The 14,860-nt window shown below is 40.7% G+C and overlaps 2 protein-coding genes across 3 annotated transcripts in view; both read left to right on the forward strand.

Moving 5' to 3' along the window:
• The window catches only part of hydin (HYDIN axonemal central pair apparatus protein), a 120,993-nt gene extending 115,738 nt beyond the window's left edge, over positions 1-5,255 (forward strand). The window contains exon 81 of the mRNA XM_051656808.1: positions 4,433-5,255. Coding sequence (XP_051512768.1) covers positions 4,433-4,942 — 510 coding nt within the window. The 3' untranslated portion in view covers positions 4,943-5,255. The remainder of the gene's footprint in view (positions 1-4,432) is intronic.
• Positions 5,256-10,397: 5,142 nt separating this feature from the next.
• Positions 10,398-14,860, forward strand: part of necab2 (N-terminal EF-hand calcium binding protein 2) — a 110,774-nt gene continuing 106,311 nt past the window's right edge. For both annotated transcript variants that reach the window (XM_051656628.1, XM_051656629.1), the window contains exon 1: positions 10,398-10,758. In XM_051656628.1, coding sequence (XP_051512588.1) covers positions 10,441-10,758 — 318 coding nt within the window. In that variant the 5' untranslated portion in view covers positions 10,398-10,440. The remainder of the gene's footprint in view (positions 10,759-14,860) is intronic.

A 14,860-nucleotide genomic window follows, 5' to 3' on the forward strand; every position in this document is an offset into this window, starting at 1 on the left:
CCAGTCGTGAAATTTCCTCGCTACTAAATATTCCACAGTCAACTGTCAGTGGTATTATAACAAAGTGGAAGCGATTGGGAATGACAGCAACTCGGCCATGAAGTGGTAGGCCACGTAAAATGACAGAGCGGGGTCAGCGGATGCTGAGGCGCATAGTGCGCAGAGGTCGCCAACTTTCTGCAGAGTCAATCGCTACAGACCTCCAAAGTTCATGTGGCCTTCAGATTCGCTCAAGAACAGTGCGTAGAGAGCTTCATGGAATGGGTTTCCATGGCCGAGCAGCTGCATCCAAGCCATACATCACCAAGTGCAATGCAAAGCGTCGGATGCAGTGGTGTAAAGCACGCCACCACTGGACTCTAGAGCAGTGGAGACGCGTTCTCTGGAGTGACGAATCACGCTTCTCCATCTGGCAATCTGATGGACGAGTCTGGGTTTGGCGGTTGCCAGGAGAACGGTACTTGTCTGACTGCATTGTGCCAACTGTGAAGTTTGGTGGAGGGGGATTATGGTGTGGGGTTATTTTTCAGGAGCTGGGCTTGGCCCCTTAGTTCCAGTGAAAGGAACTCTGAATGCTTCAGCATACCAAGAGATTTTGGACAATTCCATGCTCCCAACTTTGTGGGAACAGTTTGGGGATGGCCCCTTCCTGTTCCAACATGACTGCGCACCAGTGCACAAAGCAAGGTCCATAAAGACATGGATGAGCGAGTTTGGTGTGGAAGAACTTGACTGGCCTGCACAGAGTCCTGACCTCAACCCGATAGAGCACCTTTGGGATGAATTAGAGCGAAGACTGTGAGCCAGGCCTTCTCGTCCAACATCAGTGTCTGACCTCACAAATGCGCTTCTGGAAGAATGGTCAAACATTCCCATAAACACACTCCTAAACCTTGTGGAAAGCCTTCCCAGAAGAGTTGAAGCTGTTATAGCTGCAAAGGGTGGGCCGACGTCATACTAAACCCTATGGATTAAGAATGGGATGTCACTTAAGTTCATATGCATCTAAAGGCAGATGAGCGAATACTTTTGGCAATATAGTGTATATAAAGCATAGAGTCTTTTTCTACCATTCCCTCAATGAAATCTGCTGGTGGTGAAATTTTTAACTCAGCCATTGATATTAATAATGTCTTTAAAGAATTCTGTCTTGATCTTTATAGTTCCATGTCTTCGTCTACTGATGAAGATATTAGAAACTTTGTGGAACCATTAGATCTTCCTAAACTGAAGACTGAGCAATACAACGGTTATCTCTTGATTCTGAGATAACCTTGGAGGAATTTGACGAGGTAATTAAGTCCCTACCTGCTGGCAAGGCTCCGGGGCCAGATGGTTTTGCCATTTTTTAGATCTTTTGCTACAGAACTGGCTCCACTTTTGTTAGAAGTTTATACTGAATCATTAAAGAATGGAAAGCTTCCTCCAACCATGACACAAGCACAGATCAGTCTGATTCTTAAAAAGGACAAAGATCCAAGCGAGTGTAAAAGTTAACGTCCAATCTCCCTGATCCAACTAGATGTAAAAATGTTGTCAAAAATTTTGGCTAACCAATTTAGTAAGGTTATGACATCTCTTATACATATAGATCAGGTGGGGTTTATTCGGGGCCGCAGCTCTTCTGATAACATCAGGTGTCTCATCAAGATCATGTGGTCAGTAGCGAATGATCAGTCTCCGGTCGCTGCCATCACACTTGACGCCGAAAAGGCATTTGATATGGTAGAATGTGATTATCTTTTTAAGATTTTGGAAATGTATGGGTTCGGGAGTACATTTATTGGTTGGATTAAGTTACTTTATAGACATCCTGTAGCAGCGGTACAAACAAATGGGTTAATTTCATATTATTTTACTCTGGATAGGGGCATTATTTTTCTGTCGTGCCCTGGAACCATTAGCAGCCGCGATAAGAAAGGAGGATGATTTTCCAGGGGTGATTGCAGGAGGTGTGGCACATAAGCTTCTGCTTTACGCAGATGATATTTTATTATTCGTCTCTGACCGTACTAGATCTATGCCTTGCCTCCACAGAATTATTAACTCCTTTTCCAAGTTCTCAGGATACAAAGTCAATTGGTCTAAATCTGAAGCTTTGTCTTTGACAGCGTACTGTCCAGTAACGGCCTTCTAGCTGGGCGCCTTCCAGTTGCCCAGACAGGGCATTAAGTATTTGGGAATTTTATTCCCAGCAAATTTGTCTGATTTAGTCAGAGTTCATTTTGATCCCTTAATAAAAAGGTTTTCGAATGATGTGGATAGGTGGGCTTCATTACACTTATCGATGATTGGGAAGGTTAATGTAATTAAAATGAATTGTATTCCAAAATTCAACTACCTTTTACAATCTCTCCCTATCGATGTCCCCCTCTCTTATTTCAAGCAATTTGATAGCATAGCGAAGTCCTTCATTTGGAATGGTAAGCGTGCCAGGTTAAATTTCAATAAGTTGCATAGGCCGATTGACAAAGGTGGGTTAGGCCTACCCAAGATTTTGTTTTATTATTATGCATTTGGTCTCAGATATTTGGCTCATTGGTCGCTTCCACCTGAGAGAGCCCCTCCCTGGTTTTGTATTAAAAAGGAAACTCTTGCCCCTATTTTGCCTCTGCATAGCCTTTCGATCAAATTAATCAGAGAAGTTAAGTCACACCCCGTTATTTTGCATTTATACTCGATATGGATAAAAGTGTCCAGAGTGTTTAATTCGGATATTTATTTAAACGTAGCCTCGAGCATATGGCAGAACCCTAAACTATGCATTAATAAGTCCCCTTTCTGTTTGTCAGATTGGATTGTGAGGGGGGTTAATACATTCAGTGACCTTTTATAAGTATTTTATAAATATTTACAGCTGTGCCACCTACTCTGTACTGTTTTTGGGAGTGGCACGCACCCCTTAGTGCAGCAGATTCTCTGGGAGTGGTGATTACTGCTTTTGGAAAAGGTCATGAGGCATCAGTGTATTACTCCCTGCTAATTCAGAGTCTGGGGGACGGAGCTTTAAATTCCCTCATAAGATTATGGGAGGAAGATTTAAATTTGTTTTTGGAGGAGGGAGTGTGGTCTAGGATTCTTAAAAATGTCAAGTCTGCATCTAGAGATGCAAGGGTGCGCCTTATGCAATTTAAGATTCTACATAGATTTTATTGGACCCCTTCTAAATTGTATAGGCTTGGTCTTAAGGACACACCCACCTGCTGGCGATGCCATTTAGGAGATGGAGACACCACCCATGTTTTTTGGGGGTGTTGTAAGATACAGGAGTTCTGGTTGAGGGTCCAGAATTTTATGGCCGACGTATTGGGTACTCGGATCTCCTTTTACCCCAGGCTCTGTATTTTGGGTAACGGGGCGGCATTGATGTAGGAGATAAGTACATGAAGAATTGGATCCTGGCCGGTGTTATGGTGGGCAGACAGGTTATCTTTAGAGGATGGAAGTCAGCTGGAGCCCCCTCGTTTCGTGAGTGGTGCGAGGAGATGGGCAGGGTGGCAGCTTGGGAAGAGTTGTCATATAGAAGGCTAGGCAACATGGATATGTTCATCAGGAGGTGGGGCAGCTATTTGGCCTTTATGGAGGGCTCTTGGGGAGGGGCAGTGGAGGGAGACGTGTTGTTTTAAATGTGTATGTTGTAGCCTTTTTGTTTTTGAACATATACTTCTTTTAAATGTATTTCTAAATATTTTCTTCTGTTTTATTGTTTGTTTGTGTGTCTTTGTCAATTGTATTTGACCACTGGTGTATCTGTTTGTGTTAGGTGGTGGGGTGGGGTGGGGTGGTTAATGTTCGGGAGGAAGGGTTGTAAATAATATAACGTGATTCCTAATATTCTGTTATTTTTATATATATATATATATATATATATATATATATATATATATATATATATATATATATATATTATATTATATGGAATCAATAAAAACTTTTAATAAAATTTAGTTTTTTTAAAAAACAGTTTCAAAAGTATAGCCACAAGACTTTAACATTATATACTTTATATTAACTTTATTTTAGTGTGATAAAATTGCTTACTAACAATATCTGTGTAAAGTTATATATCCAAAATTACAACTTTGTTTTCATGGCAACATAAAGCAGGTTAACCCTGTAATCTGGTAAAATGCTGTAACGCTGGTAAATCCCTGATTTTACCACATAAAAATAATTTTAACATGTATTTTGTTTACGTCTTGTGGGTATACAATGTATATTTTAACATTTATGGACTTGCTCTATTCACTTCCATAGTAAGTGCCTTACTGTATCTGTTTTTTGGATTGTTTTTTTATAAATGAGTGATGAGTCAAACTTATTTTTGTAGGTAATAAACATTCCTTTTACTCCACATTAATCAGAGCAATTAAGCAGTATAAATTGCAATGCATTTGTTTATACATAACACATATTCCTCTCGAATCTTCAGACAGACAGCCCGAACTTCATTGTGGAAAAGACCATTAAAGCACCAGCAGGGAACCAAGCAGGCACCGATATCAGTGTGATGGTCCATTTTGAACCCTGCCAGCTGGGAGAGATCCGAAGCCTGCTCACCATCTCCTCAGAGTCTGTAGGGGAGTACGTCTTCCCTCTGTATGGCACCTGCATCCCACCCAAAGCTCAGGGTCCACTTGCCATAAGCTCAGGTTCCAGTGTCTCTATTCCCTTTAAGAATGTCTTTCAGCAGACCACCACCTTCTCCTTTCATGTAGACAACCCTGCTTTCACTGTCAAGGGTGTAGAAACTGTTTTGCCCCAAAAGACCCAGAACATACAGGTTACATTTGAGGGCCCTCCCACTGGCTCCAAAGGCCCATGTCATGGAAAGCTGACCATTTTCTGCCCACGGATGGAGGGCCATGGACAGGGCATCTTCTGGGTTTACTACTTGAAAGGTTATGATCGAGATCTGTCTCCAGAGACTAAAACATCATAAGTAGCTGCAGTGGACTTAGAGAGTTCTCTGGTTATTCTCTGGTTAAAATGGTTCATGGTTATGGTTAAAAATGTTCATTGATAAAATTATTTTAAATGAAACTAATTTAAATATTTCGATTTTTATTTTATTTTTAATTATATAATTATAATAATATAGTGCCTTTCTGTGGCAGTTCAGTTTGTTTTTTCACATAGATGTTTTTATTTTTTTTATTTTTCAACCTTATGATTTAAAGAAATATGCATTTTTTAAACAAAGACATATTAATTTAAAAGACTTCAAAAACAATGGAAAAATAAACATTTCTCTTCTGTGGCATATATGACTTGTAGTGTGAATTATTTATATCAGTCAAGTACAAGTCAACTGCCTTGGCTCGTGAGTGCTCCTCTTCAGTCCACCAGGAGGTGCACTTTAACCTTTAACATGCTCCAGTATTGAGGCATAACAGGAGATACATTCCCTACTCTATTTCCCTACTATTTCTCTAATTTGTTTAGTGAACTGTATTGTGTTCTCCTTTCTCCAAATACTCCCCTGAGCTATAACAATTTACAGTTCAGTCAACTATGATGAGTTTGAGCAACTTGTATTGGCAGATCAATAACGTACACCATATTATTGTTTGATATAAATTCATGGACAGTGTTTTCAGTGAGCTCAAGGGAACTTAAGTCCAAGACTTTCTTTGGTTAGTGATATCTGTTAGTGATTTAATTTAAAACTTTACCATAGAGTGTCCATTTCCTAACTAATGGAAATGTAACTATGCAGCAAAGCTTGTAAATAATCTGTTTTGCAGTCCAAACTTAATTTAATCAGCAGCTGCAGTTTAAGCCAAGTCATTTTATTTGTATAGCACTTTTCACAACATAAATTATTTCAAAGCAGCTTTTCAAAAAAATTATGCTGTAACAGAAAATGAAGCTGTGATGTCTATAATTTATTAAAGTCCTCAATGTGTTGTTTAAATGAAAAAAGTGACTGTAGATTATGCCTTAAAAATATTATTTGTCTTTAGGCACCCAGTGAGAAAGCCAAAGGTGACTATGGCAGGGAACACAAAACTCCATAAGATTTTAATTAATGTGGAAAAATTACCTTGGGAGAAACCAGGCTCAGCTGAGGGAGCCAGTTTCCCTTTGGCTAAACAGCATGAATGTGATGTCAATACTAGATATCTATGTGTAATACAAGCCATGGTTTAAATTAGTAAGCTAAGTCGATGTTGGTGGGCAGTGTTTAAACTGTAAAATTTATGGTTAAGTGTCTTTGAAAGTCCATCTTGACTTAACTGTGGAAGTGCACGTAGATGCATTGCTCTTTGTTATTTGGCTGATAAAGGCTTTAGTTAGCATTAATTTGTTGTCATACTGTGTGTGTATATATATATATATATATATATATATATTCCTTTTTTAAGAGAGTGCAGTCCATCCTATAACCAAGATGATCCAGGCAGAGATCAGTGAGGGGCATTTCCACAGTCCAAAGTTCAGGCATTGGCCAGTGAAGTATCCCATGTCTTTCGGCTAGGATCGGAAGCAGTTCATAATCTGTGATGTCCATTGTAGTAGACTAAAGTGATGTCTGGCTGGCATAGACTGCAGTTAATAGTCATCACTCAGCAATGCAGCAGTGGGAGAAGGACATCGGCTGGACGAAGCTGAATCTGGCAGGTTCTGCACTGTAAATAATTAATAGTAGTCTCAGATTATATATATATATATATATATATATATATCGTTTTAAAAATAGTTTACTCTATTAACTTAATCTTACATTTTCACTATTCTTAGTTTTAATTAAGTTTCTGTTATTCTCTAAAACCTAACGTCATTACAACATTTAAGTGTTCCTATTTAAACATTACTTAAAATGTCACAATTTAGAATCGTAACTCAAATACATAAGTTCTTTAAATTTGGCTTTGAGTACTACTAACTCAAAATTACCAAGTACAAAATTGTGGCTGTGTGGAATACCCATAAACCCTTGTGCTTGAATAAATCATCTTTGTTTGGTCAAAACAAGGGAACTTATGTAGTAATAATTTATAATTTATAAATTATAATATATATATATATATATATATATATATATATATATATATATATATATATATATATATATATATATTCTTTTTTTTTTTTATCTTATGACTATTGTTTTTTTTTTTTTTTTTGTTGTTGTAGCTGGTTGATAATTGAGATTTTTGTAAAGTCACCATGAGGGTGATTAGTGTTACCTCTGGTGAACTTTAAGTTTAAGCCATCTTTCTTTATTCAACTGCACAAAAGTGCAGAATTATGTGCACTAAAAAGTACTGAGTAGATTCCAGTGTGCCATATGGCTAACCCTAGTGTCTAGTCATAATTTCCCTCATTCTGTATAAGACATGCTATAACAATAATTAAATCAAAACAATGATACTTTAATCAAAGATGAGTTAAGTTTATTTGTAACTAGGTAACAGTACTTAAAAAAAATTACGTTCAGTTTACTTGAGCCAAATAAGTATGTTTACTTAGAAAAAGCATGCAAACCGATTGCCTTGAAAAATCTAAGGTCAGCTAATTTGATTTTACAGTGTGGTAATCTCTTGTTTACACAAACATAATAGTCTATGTTAAATTTTCTTGGGATTAGAACAGTTTTAAAAAGTCTAGGTTCGATCAACAATATAGTATATGTAGTTCGGTTGAGAATAGAGTGCTGTAACTGGAAATAGGGTCATCAATACATCATTTAGCAAAGTCATAATTCCATTTTAATTCCTTTAACAAAATGATAGCCCTTTTGTTGGAGGTACAGGGCAGAATATTTTAGCTCCGAGCACAAAGTCAACAAGTGTCAGCCTGCCTCCGTGTGTCCAACCCAAAAAGGTCTATTATCCCACAGGTTGAGCTTTTATTATTTATTGGATCTTATCCTCAATGTGTCTTACTGATAAACCAGAATAACAGCCCCATAGACATACATTGATGTACCACTGAGATTGCTTATGTGTGGAAAGGTGAGGCATGTCTGTCACTGCAAGGTACAAACTGGCTGTAAGGGGTGTTGATCTGAGCACCTCCCAAGACTAGGGATTACTACTTGTTGTAATTATACAAGCACCCTCTGTGGGGAAAAAGGAGTAACATGTTTCTGTTAGTTGCCCTACATTAAAGAGATGCATCCAATAACTTTTTTTCTGTTTGGCTAAATGCCTCACTATAGGAATGCAAACTGTAGGGGGGTTGTCCTTGCTGGCAATTAAATAAAGGCCTTTTTAGTTGGAATGACTTAATCACCCCTCGTAAAGGGCAGGACCAGGAAGCCTTTCAACAGTATTTCAACTCACAAAGGTCATTTTAGAGATACTAAAGGTAATAAGGGATTTTCCAAGTGAATGAATACCTGCCCCACATATTGTCAAATTGCTTTTTATTATTATTATTTTTAATTGAATACATATGTAGCAAGTTGTTTCACCAACAGGCACTAAGAGACTGTAATGTATCACAACAGACATGAACTAATAATTTCAGTGTTTGGGAGATTACTTCTGAAATGTGATCTGGTACTGATTACAAATTCTAAAACTAAACTTTTTAGGTAATCTAATCTGATTACTTTTGGATTACTTATTGCATGTTTTGATGCCCTTCTGGTCCCGCCTGCTGGCAGGCTTTTCCCCACCTCTCTAGGGCTGGGGAGGGGGACCAGGTGAGGGAAAAACAAAACGAAGCAAAAAAGAGGAGAAGGAAAGGGCAAGGCGGAGCGACAGTGAGAGAGAGAGAAAAAAAAAAACTTACTCGCTGGTTCTCAGACACGCCGTCGCCTGGTCCTCGATCACTACTCCACCCTCTGGCGGACGACAGCCACACCTTCCTGAGCAGACTGGAGCAACTCCTCCGTCCCCCGGCGGATGGTCGCAGCTGCTCCTTTGCGTGAATGGCAGTGGCGAGGACTCCAGGACAGCGCATCCCTCCTCCTTCCCAGGCTTCGGCACCAATATAGCAAGGTTCAAATGGGAAAGGAGGAGGCAGGAACCGGCTGAACAGTCAAAATAATATTTTAATAAGAACTTAAACAAAAAGACACAAAAACATAAATGCGCACGGCAGCTGCATGTGGCTCTCTCTCTCTGGATCTGCTGCACTTATCCCTCTCCTCAGCTGATTAGCCCAATTGGGGGCCAGGCGTGCATAGTCACAGTGATGTATTACAGATTATATGTAGTACATTACTACCGAACACTGACTGTATGCAAGTATGGTTGTATGTAGGAGTGTAAATATGAAATATATATATATATACACACACACACACACACACACACTGTATTATTAGGGCTGGGTATCGCCAGCCACCTCACGATACGATATGTAATGCGATCATGAAACGATATATCACTATACATCAGGATATCATGTTTTGATTTCGCTTTTAATTTAAATGAATTTGGGTATAGTTCAGTTATAATGTCCATTTTGCTTGCATACAATATGAAAGAAATTGTCTTTATGCTAAATCTGTTATTCACTATACAGGGACCTTCTAACTTGTTAAATTACAGACATATCAATTTTAAAAATTTTATTATAAAATTAGTTTTTCATAATTTGTGACATTTTAGCTTTTTTTTTTTTTTTTTAAATATAGTCCATGTATTACATCAATAAATATGGTGTATTGAAATTGCATATATTATATTGCATTTATACAGTATATTGTTACATGTTTGTTGTTTACATGCCTACTTTGTACTATTTACAAGTATTTACTTAAATATGTAGAACAAGTGCTAAAATGGTACTGTCTCTTTATGACCTGTGGCAGGGATTTTGACAGTAGAGTCTGTTTGGTCTTTGACAGTAGTGTTTGTTTGGTCGAATGGCTTTACAGCATCCATGCTATGTGTGATTAGAATTAAATGTTTCTTTTGTTGTTTTTGACAAATAACTGACTGTACAGAACAGAAAGGATATTAAAAGATTCATTATTAAACAACAAATGGTTTGCTTGGAAATGGTATTACAAAAAGGAGTTACATTTTGGTCTGTTCTCACCCAAAACTGATTAGATCTCTTCAGAAGACATGGATTAAACCACTGGAGTCGTATGGATTACTTTTATGCTGCCTTTATATGCTTTTTGACGTTTCAAAGTTCTGGTCACCATTCACTTGCATTGATAGGACCTACAGAGCTGAGATATTCTACTAAAAATCTTAATTTGTGTTCTGCAGAATAAAGAAAGTCATACGCATCTGCAATGGCCTGAGGGTGAGTAAATGATGAGAGAAGTTTCATTTGTGGGTGAACTATCCCTTTAAGGATTTCTTGTTTGTTCATTTTTCTGCAACTAGACTAAATAGATGGTACTTGTTATTGAACTGCTCCAATTAGGATGAGATGTGAGTTTTGGGATGTGTGCGGCTGCTGATGTCACAGGTGAGGGAGGGATCGCCCCCATAGCGCGCAGCATGAACGTTCCGCGGCAAAAGGATGTGTGAACAAGCAGCGCGCTACTGCAGGGACGGCGTCCACAAACTGCTCAACAAAGAACAAGCCAAACTCCGGTCACAGGACAGCAAAGACCAGCCCAAACCCCTGGCTCAGGATAGCGAGACAGCGACGGCTGCACAGTCCGGAAACAGCGGCGCTCAGCCCGGTGGTATAGACGGGCTCGTCCGCTGGATAGTCACCAAGATGAGCGACAACAAAAGCATCTCTACTCGGGAATATGTGAAGGAGGAGGCGGCGGTGGCTCAGGAGCAGTTCTTCGCACCGGAGCCCCGAAAGGGCATCTCTGTCATTTTGGATGTAGGTGTTTGACTTTTTACAGTAGGCTAAAAACAAATATCAAAAGCATGCGCTCGTGCAACTTTTTAAACCGTTAAGAATAATGAGAATAATGTATTAATTCGTGCATTAATATCATTAGATCCCATGCATACAAACATCATCCATCTCTTATCAAGGTTAATGCACTTTTTGTTCATTTGGAAATCGACCTACTTAACTTTTTTCACTGCAGTCGACCCATTTTGCGGAACAGCTACGAATCTTACACTTAACAAATGGAATAATAGCATCCGATATTTTACTCAGGCTAAATTGGGTGAAACCCTATAGAACTTGGTGCATACGCGCAATCCACTGCTCTATCCAAATATTGTTGCGCTTTCATCGCGCGCAATGGAATAACCGCGTAAAAAAACTAAACAAATACGAGATTATCTTGACCAAAACCATATGAAATAGCTATGTGCTGTAACGCTCATCATGTTGAGGTTAATGCAGTTTGCGCTCTGGATTTAAGGCCGTATCTCCGAGAAGCGTACCCAAATCTAAATAATTCATTGCGCTTTTCCTGTGAGCCCGGCTGTTATGCTTTGTGGTTGGCTGCTGTGGCGAGGTCTCAGCAGTATTGATTTAGTAGGTCAAAGTATTGCCTCAGTATTGTTCATCGGTGCTGGATAATTATGTGTATCAAGTGGTCATATCTCTTGAGATATCCACATCGCTTTTAGGAGTTTAATAAAACATTAAGAGAATGATAAGAAAAGTAGTTCAGTTCCAGACCCAGATTTACTCTCAGGTAGCCAGACTATAAAGTAAAGAGGGAGAGAGAAAAAAACATCTCAGAAAAAGACTGGAGGCACAAATTTACCCCAGAATAAATACAATTCTGAAGGTGGAGGAAATGAATAACAGAAGAGTTATGCAGATAATGAGGTGTAAATCATTTCTCTTTTATTGGATAGCAAGTGTGTGTTGAAGATTGCTCATGGAGACTTGGTATGGAGCGCAGGTGCTTGTAAGGGAAATGATTTCCCTCTTTGCTTTGTGAGAGAATTACATTATTTAGCTCAATCTGTCTCTACCAAATGACACATCCACTGCCCTGCCTATTCTAGGATCAGCCACCAGCTTTTGCTCTTTGCCTAACTGTGGCTCAAGGCTGCATGGCATGAGTAGTCTTATTCACTTTTACGTTTAACTTTTCATTTTAACAATGTCTTCACCAAGGCAATGTACAGTACAGTCGTGAAGACCCATTGCATTTCAGAAAGCTTTCGACTCAGCGGCTATTTCTCAGGCGATTCAGGGTGTGTCGACTTTTCTCAGCATGGCTTCCCCAAACCTGACAGCAAGTGGAGCACTAACAAGCTGTCGTAAAGGAGGCGAAGTAAAGTCTCGTCTCTTCCTTACATCCGGGAGATCCTTACTCCACAGAGTAATTAAGTGATTTAAATGTTCACCTATCTTGTTAATGGGTTTTTTTTTTCACTGGGGTTGAATGCTTGCACCAAATTACGATTACAAGATCTACTTTACGCTTTGTGAGCAGAGAGCTGATTGTCTGGTTCTTTCTACATGATCGGTGGGTGACTGCACATTATATTTACTGAAGACTTTATCGCACTATTGACTTGAACTTTAAAAAACAAATATTTTTGGCATTTGTGCACTGAAGTGGCTTTGAGCCAAATGATGGGAGAATCAATCCAACTGACTGAGCAAGTCCTAATGTGAGTTCACATATTAGTGCCTATTAAACATGTCTATCCTTAGCTTAGTGTCATACTCTCAATCTTCCTTTGCCATGTAGACTTCTGTTCCTTCCCTTTACTCTTTTGTTTTCCAAATCCCTTCATTTTTTCCCATTCAGTGTGCCACCTTACTTTGTCTACACAATGAGTCAGTTTCATTAAGAGTTTTTTAGTCTTCCTGGGCCAAAGAGAAAACTTGGGAACAAACTTCAGTGTCATAATGCAGAGTCTCATTTCCTCGCCCCCACATTCTCTTCTCTTATCCCAAATGCAGCCTCACTATTTGATTAGTGGGGCTTGCTAAGGCAAGCATCACTAATACAATCCGTCATACTTATTACAGTACTTTCCAGACAACAAAAGACCGATTGCACTGCAAATAATACAAATCGAATGATATAAATCATAGCATGCGGCTTGTAGAGTGGAGATGTGCTACTGAATTACAAAGCAATCCAAGAAATGATTTTCAGATAATTAGTGGACTAAAATAATGGTGAAAAGAAATCCTTCTTTCGAAAAACGTCTATTGAAAAGGGTCCCCATATAGTGTATATCTAGGAATCAGAATATCATAGAGACTTTGAGGTTGGTATTTTCTTTTGAAGCATAAGCAAACATTTATCAATGCCTTAGCAACTGCCTGGGGGGTTCTTTTGACTTCCTAGTTGTCACGTATTCCCTGTGTTTTTGCTTAGACCTTTATTTTGAAATTCTTGTTTAGTTCCCCGTGCCTGTTTCCTGTTAATTTTGTAGTCCTTTGTAGTTTCTTTTTATGATTAGTTTTCCCCTGATTGTTTTCCCCAGGTGTTCCTCGTTTCCTTGTTTGCCCATTTGTATTTAAGCCCTTGTTTCCCCTGGTTTCTTTGTCAGTCTTTACATGTGTTGTCATGTTCTGTGCTTGGTTTCCTGTGTTTTTTTTATATTCTGAGTTTCTTTGTTTATTCTTTTGTTAATAAAGCTGCGTTTAGATCCTCATTTCTCGACTGCCTTGTCACAGAAAGACTGACCAAAAAAATGGATCTAGCAGCCATGTTCACTCAGTTGAGCTGGGCGGATTTACCCATTAGGGAATACTCCCGTTTCTTCTGCGCCATTGCCAGCCTCACAGGTTTTGAGGACCCCCATCTCAAGGCAATATACTGAATAGGTTTAACCTATTATCAGTGGAGGGAATCGCCTGAGATGGGAGACTGCACATGGAGGGAATATGTGAGGTTAACCCTGGAATCTGAGAATCTGGAGGATCCTCCTCTCCCTACGCTGACCCCGGCTTCAGTGGTCTCAAAGCCTGCCACAGCCAACGAGCCAGATCCCATGCCTGCCACGGCCAACGAGCCAGAGCCCACGCCTGCCACGGCCAACGAGCTAGAAGCCTCATCCGTCCCAGAGCCAGCGTTGCCAGCTTGGCCATCCGGAGAAGAAGAAAAGTTTCTGTTCCCGAGTCTCCGCCCATGCCTGTGACCACGGAGGTCGTTCCCGAGTCTCCGCCCATGCCTGTGACCACGGAGGTCGTTCCCGAGTCTCCGCCCATGCCTGCGACCACGGAGGTTGTTTCCCATTCATCCAGGACTCTTCCACGGCTTCGCCCCTCGAGCCTGCTACGGCTCCGCCTTCCACGGCTTCACCCCTCGAGCCTGCCACGGCCCCACCTTCCACGACTCCGCCCCCAAAGTCTTCCACGGCTCCGCCTGCTCTCCCAGAGACCATTCCTCCTGAGGCTCCACCCGCTCCCCCAGAGACCATTCTTCCTGCAGCTCCGCCCGCTCCCCCAGAGACTCCTCCTACAGCGGCTCCACCACCTGACCCTGTCCCTGTCCTGCGGCCACCTCCCAGGCCTCCTGACCCCGTCTTGGCCCTGCAGCCACCTCCCAGGATTCCTGACCCTGTCCGCCTGATCTGCTCTGGTCTCCTTGGTCTCCTGGCCGTCCGCCTGATCTGCTCTGGTCTCCTTGGTCTCCTGGCCGTCCGCCTGATCTGCTCTGGTCTCCTGGCCGTCCGCCTGATCTGCTCTGGTCTCCTGGCCGTCCGCCTGATCTGCTCTGGTCTCCTGGCCGTCCGCCTGATCTACTCTGGTCTCCTTGGCCTCCTGGCCGTCCGCCTGATCTGCTCTGGCCTCCTGGCCGTCCGCTTGATCTGCTCTGGTCTACTTGGTCCTCCGAGCCTGCAGCGTCGCCCTGGCTCTCCATCCCTCCGGCTCTGCCTTGGTTCCAAGCCTCCCTGACTTTGCCTTGTTCCTCTGCTCCCTTTGTGCCCCCCTGAACTACTTGTTTTCCCCCCCTCACCCATTGGACAACTTGTTTTTTTTTTTTAAAAAAGGGGGCTCTATCATGTATTCCCTGTGTTTTTGCTTGGACTTTTATTTTGAA

The sequence above is a fragment of the Myxocyprinus asiaticus genome, chromosome 26 (genome assembly GCF_019703515.2).
Source record: "Myxocyprinus asiaticus isolate MX2 ecotype Aquarium Trade chromosome 26, UBuf_Myxa_2, whole genome shotgun sequence".
Lineage (NCBI taxonomy): Eukaryota > Metazoa > Chordata > Actinopteri > Cypriniformes > Catostomidae > Myxocyprinus > Myxocyprinus asiaticus.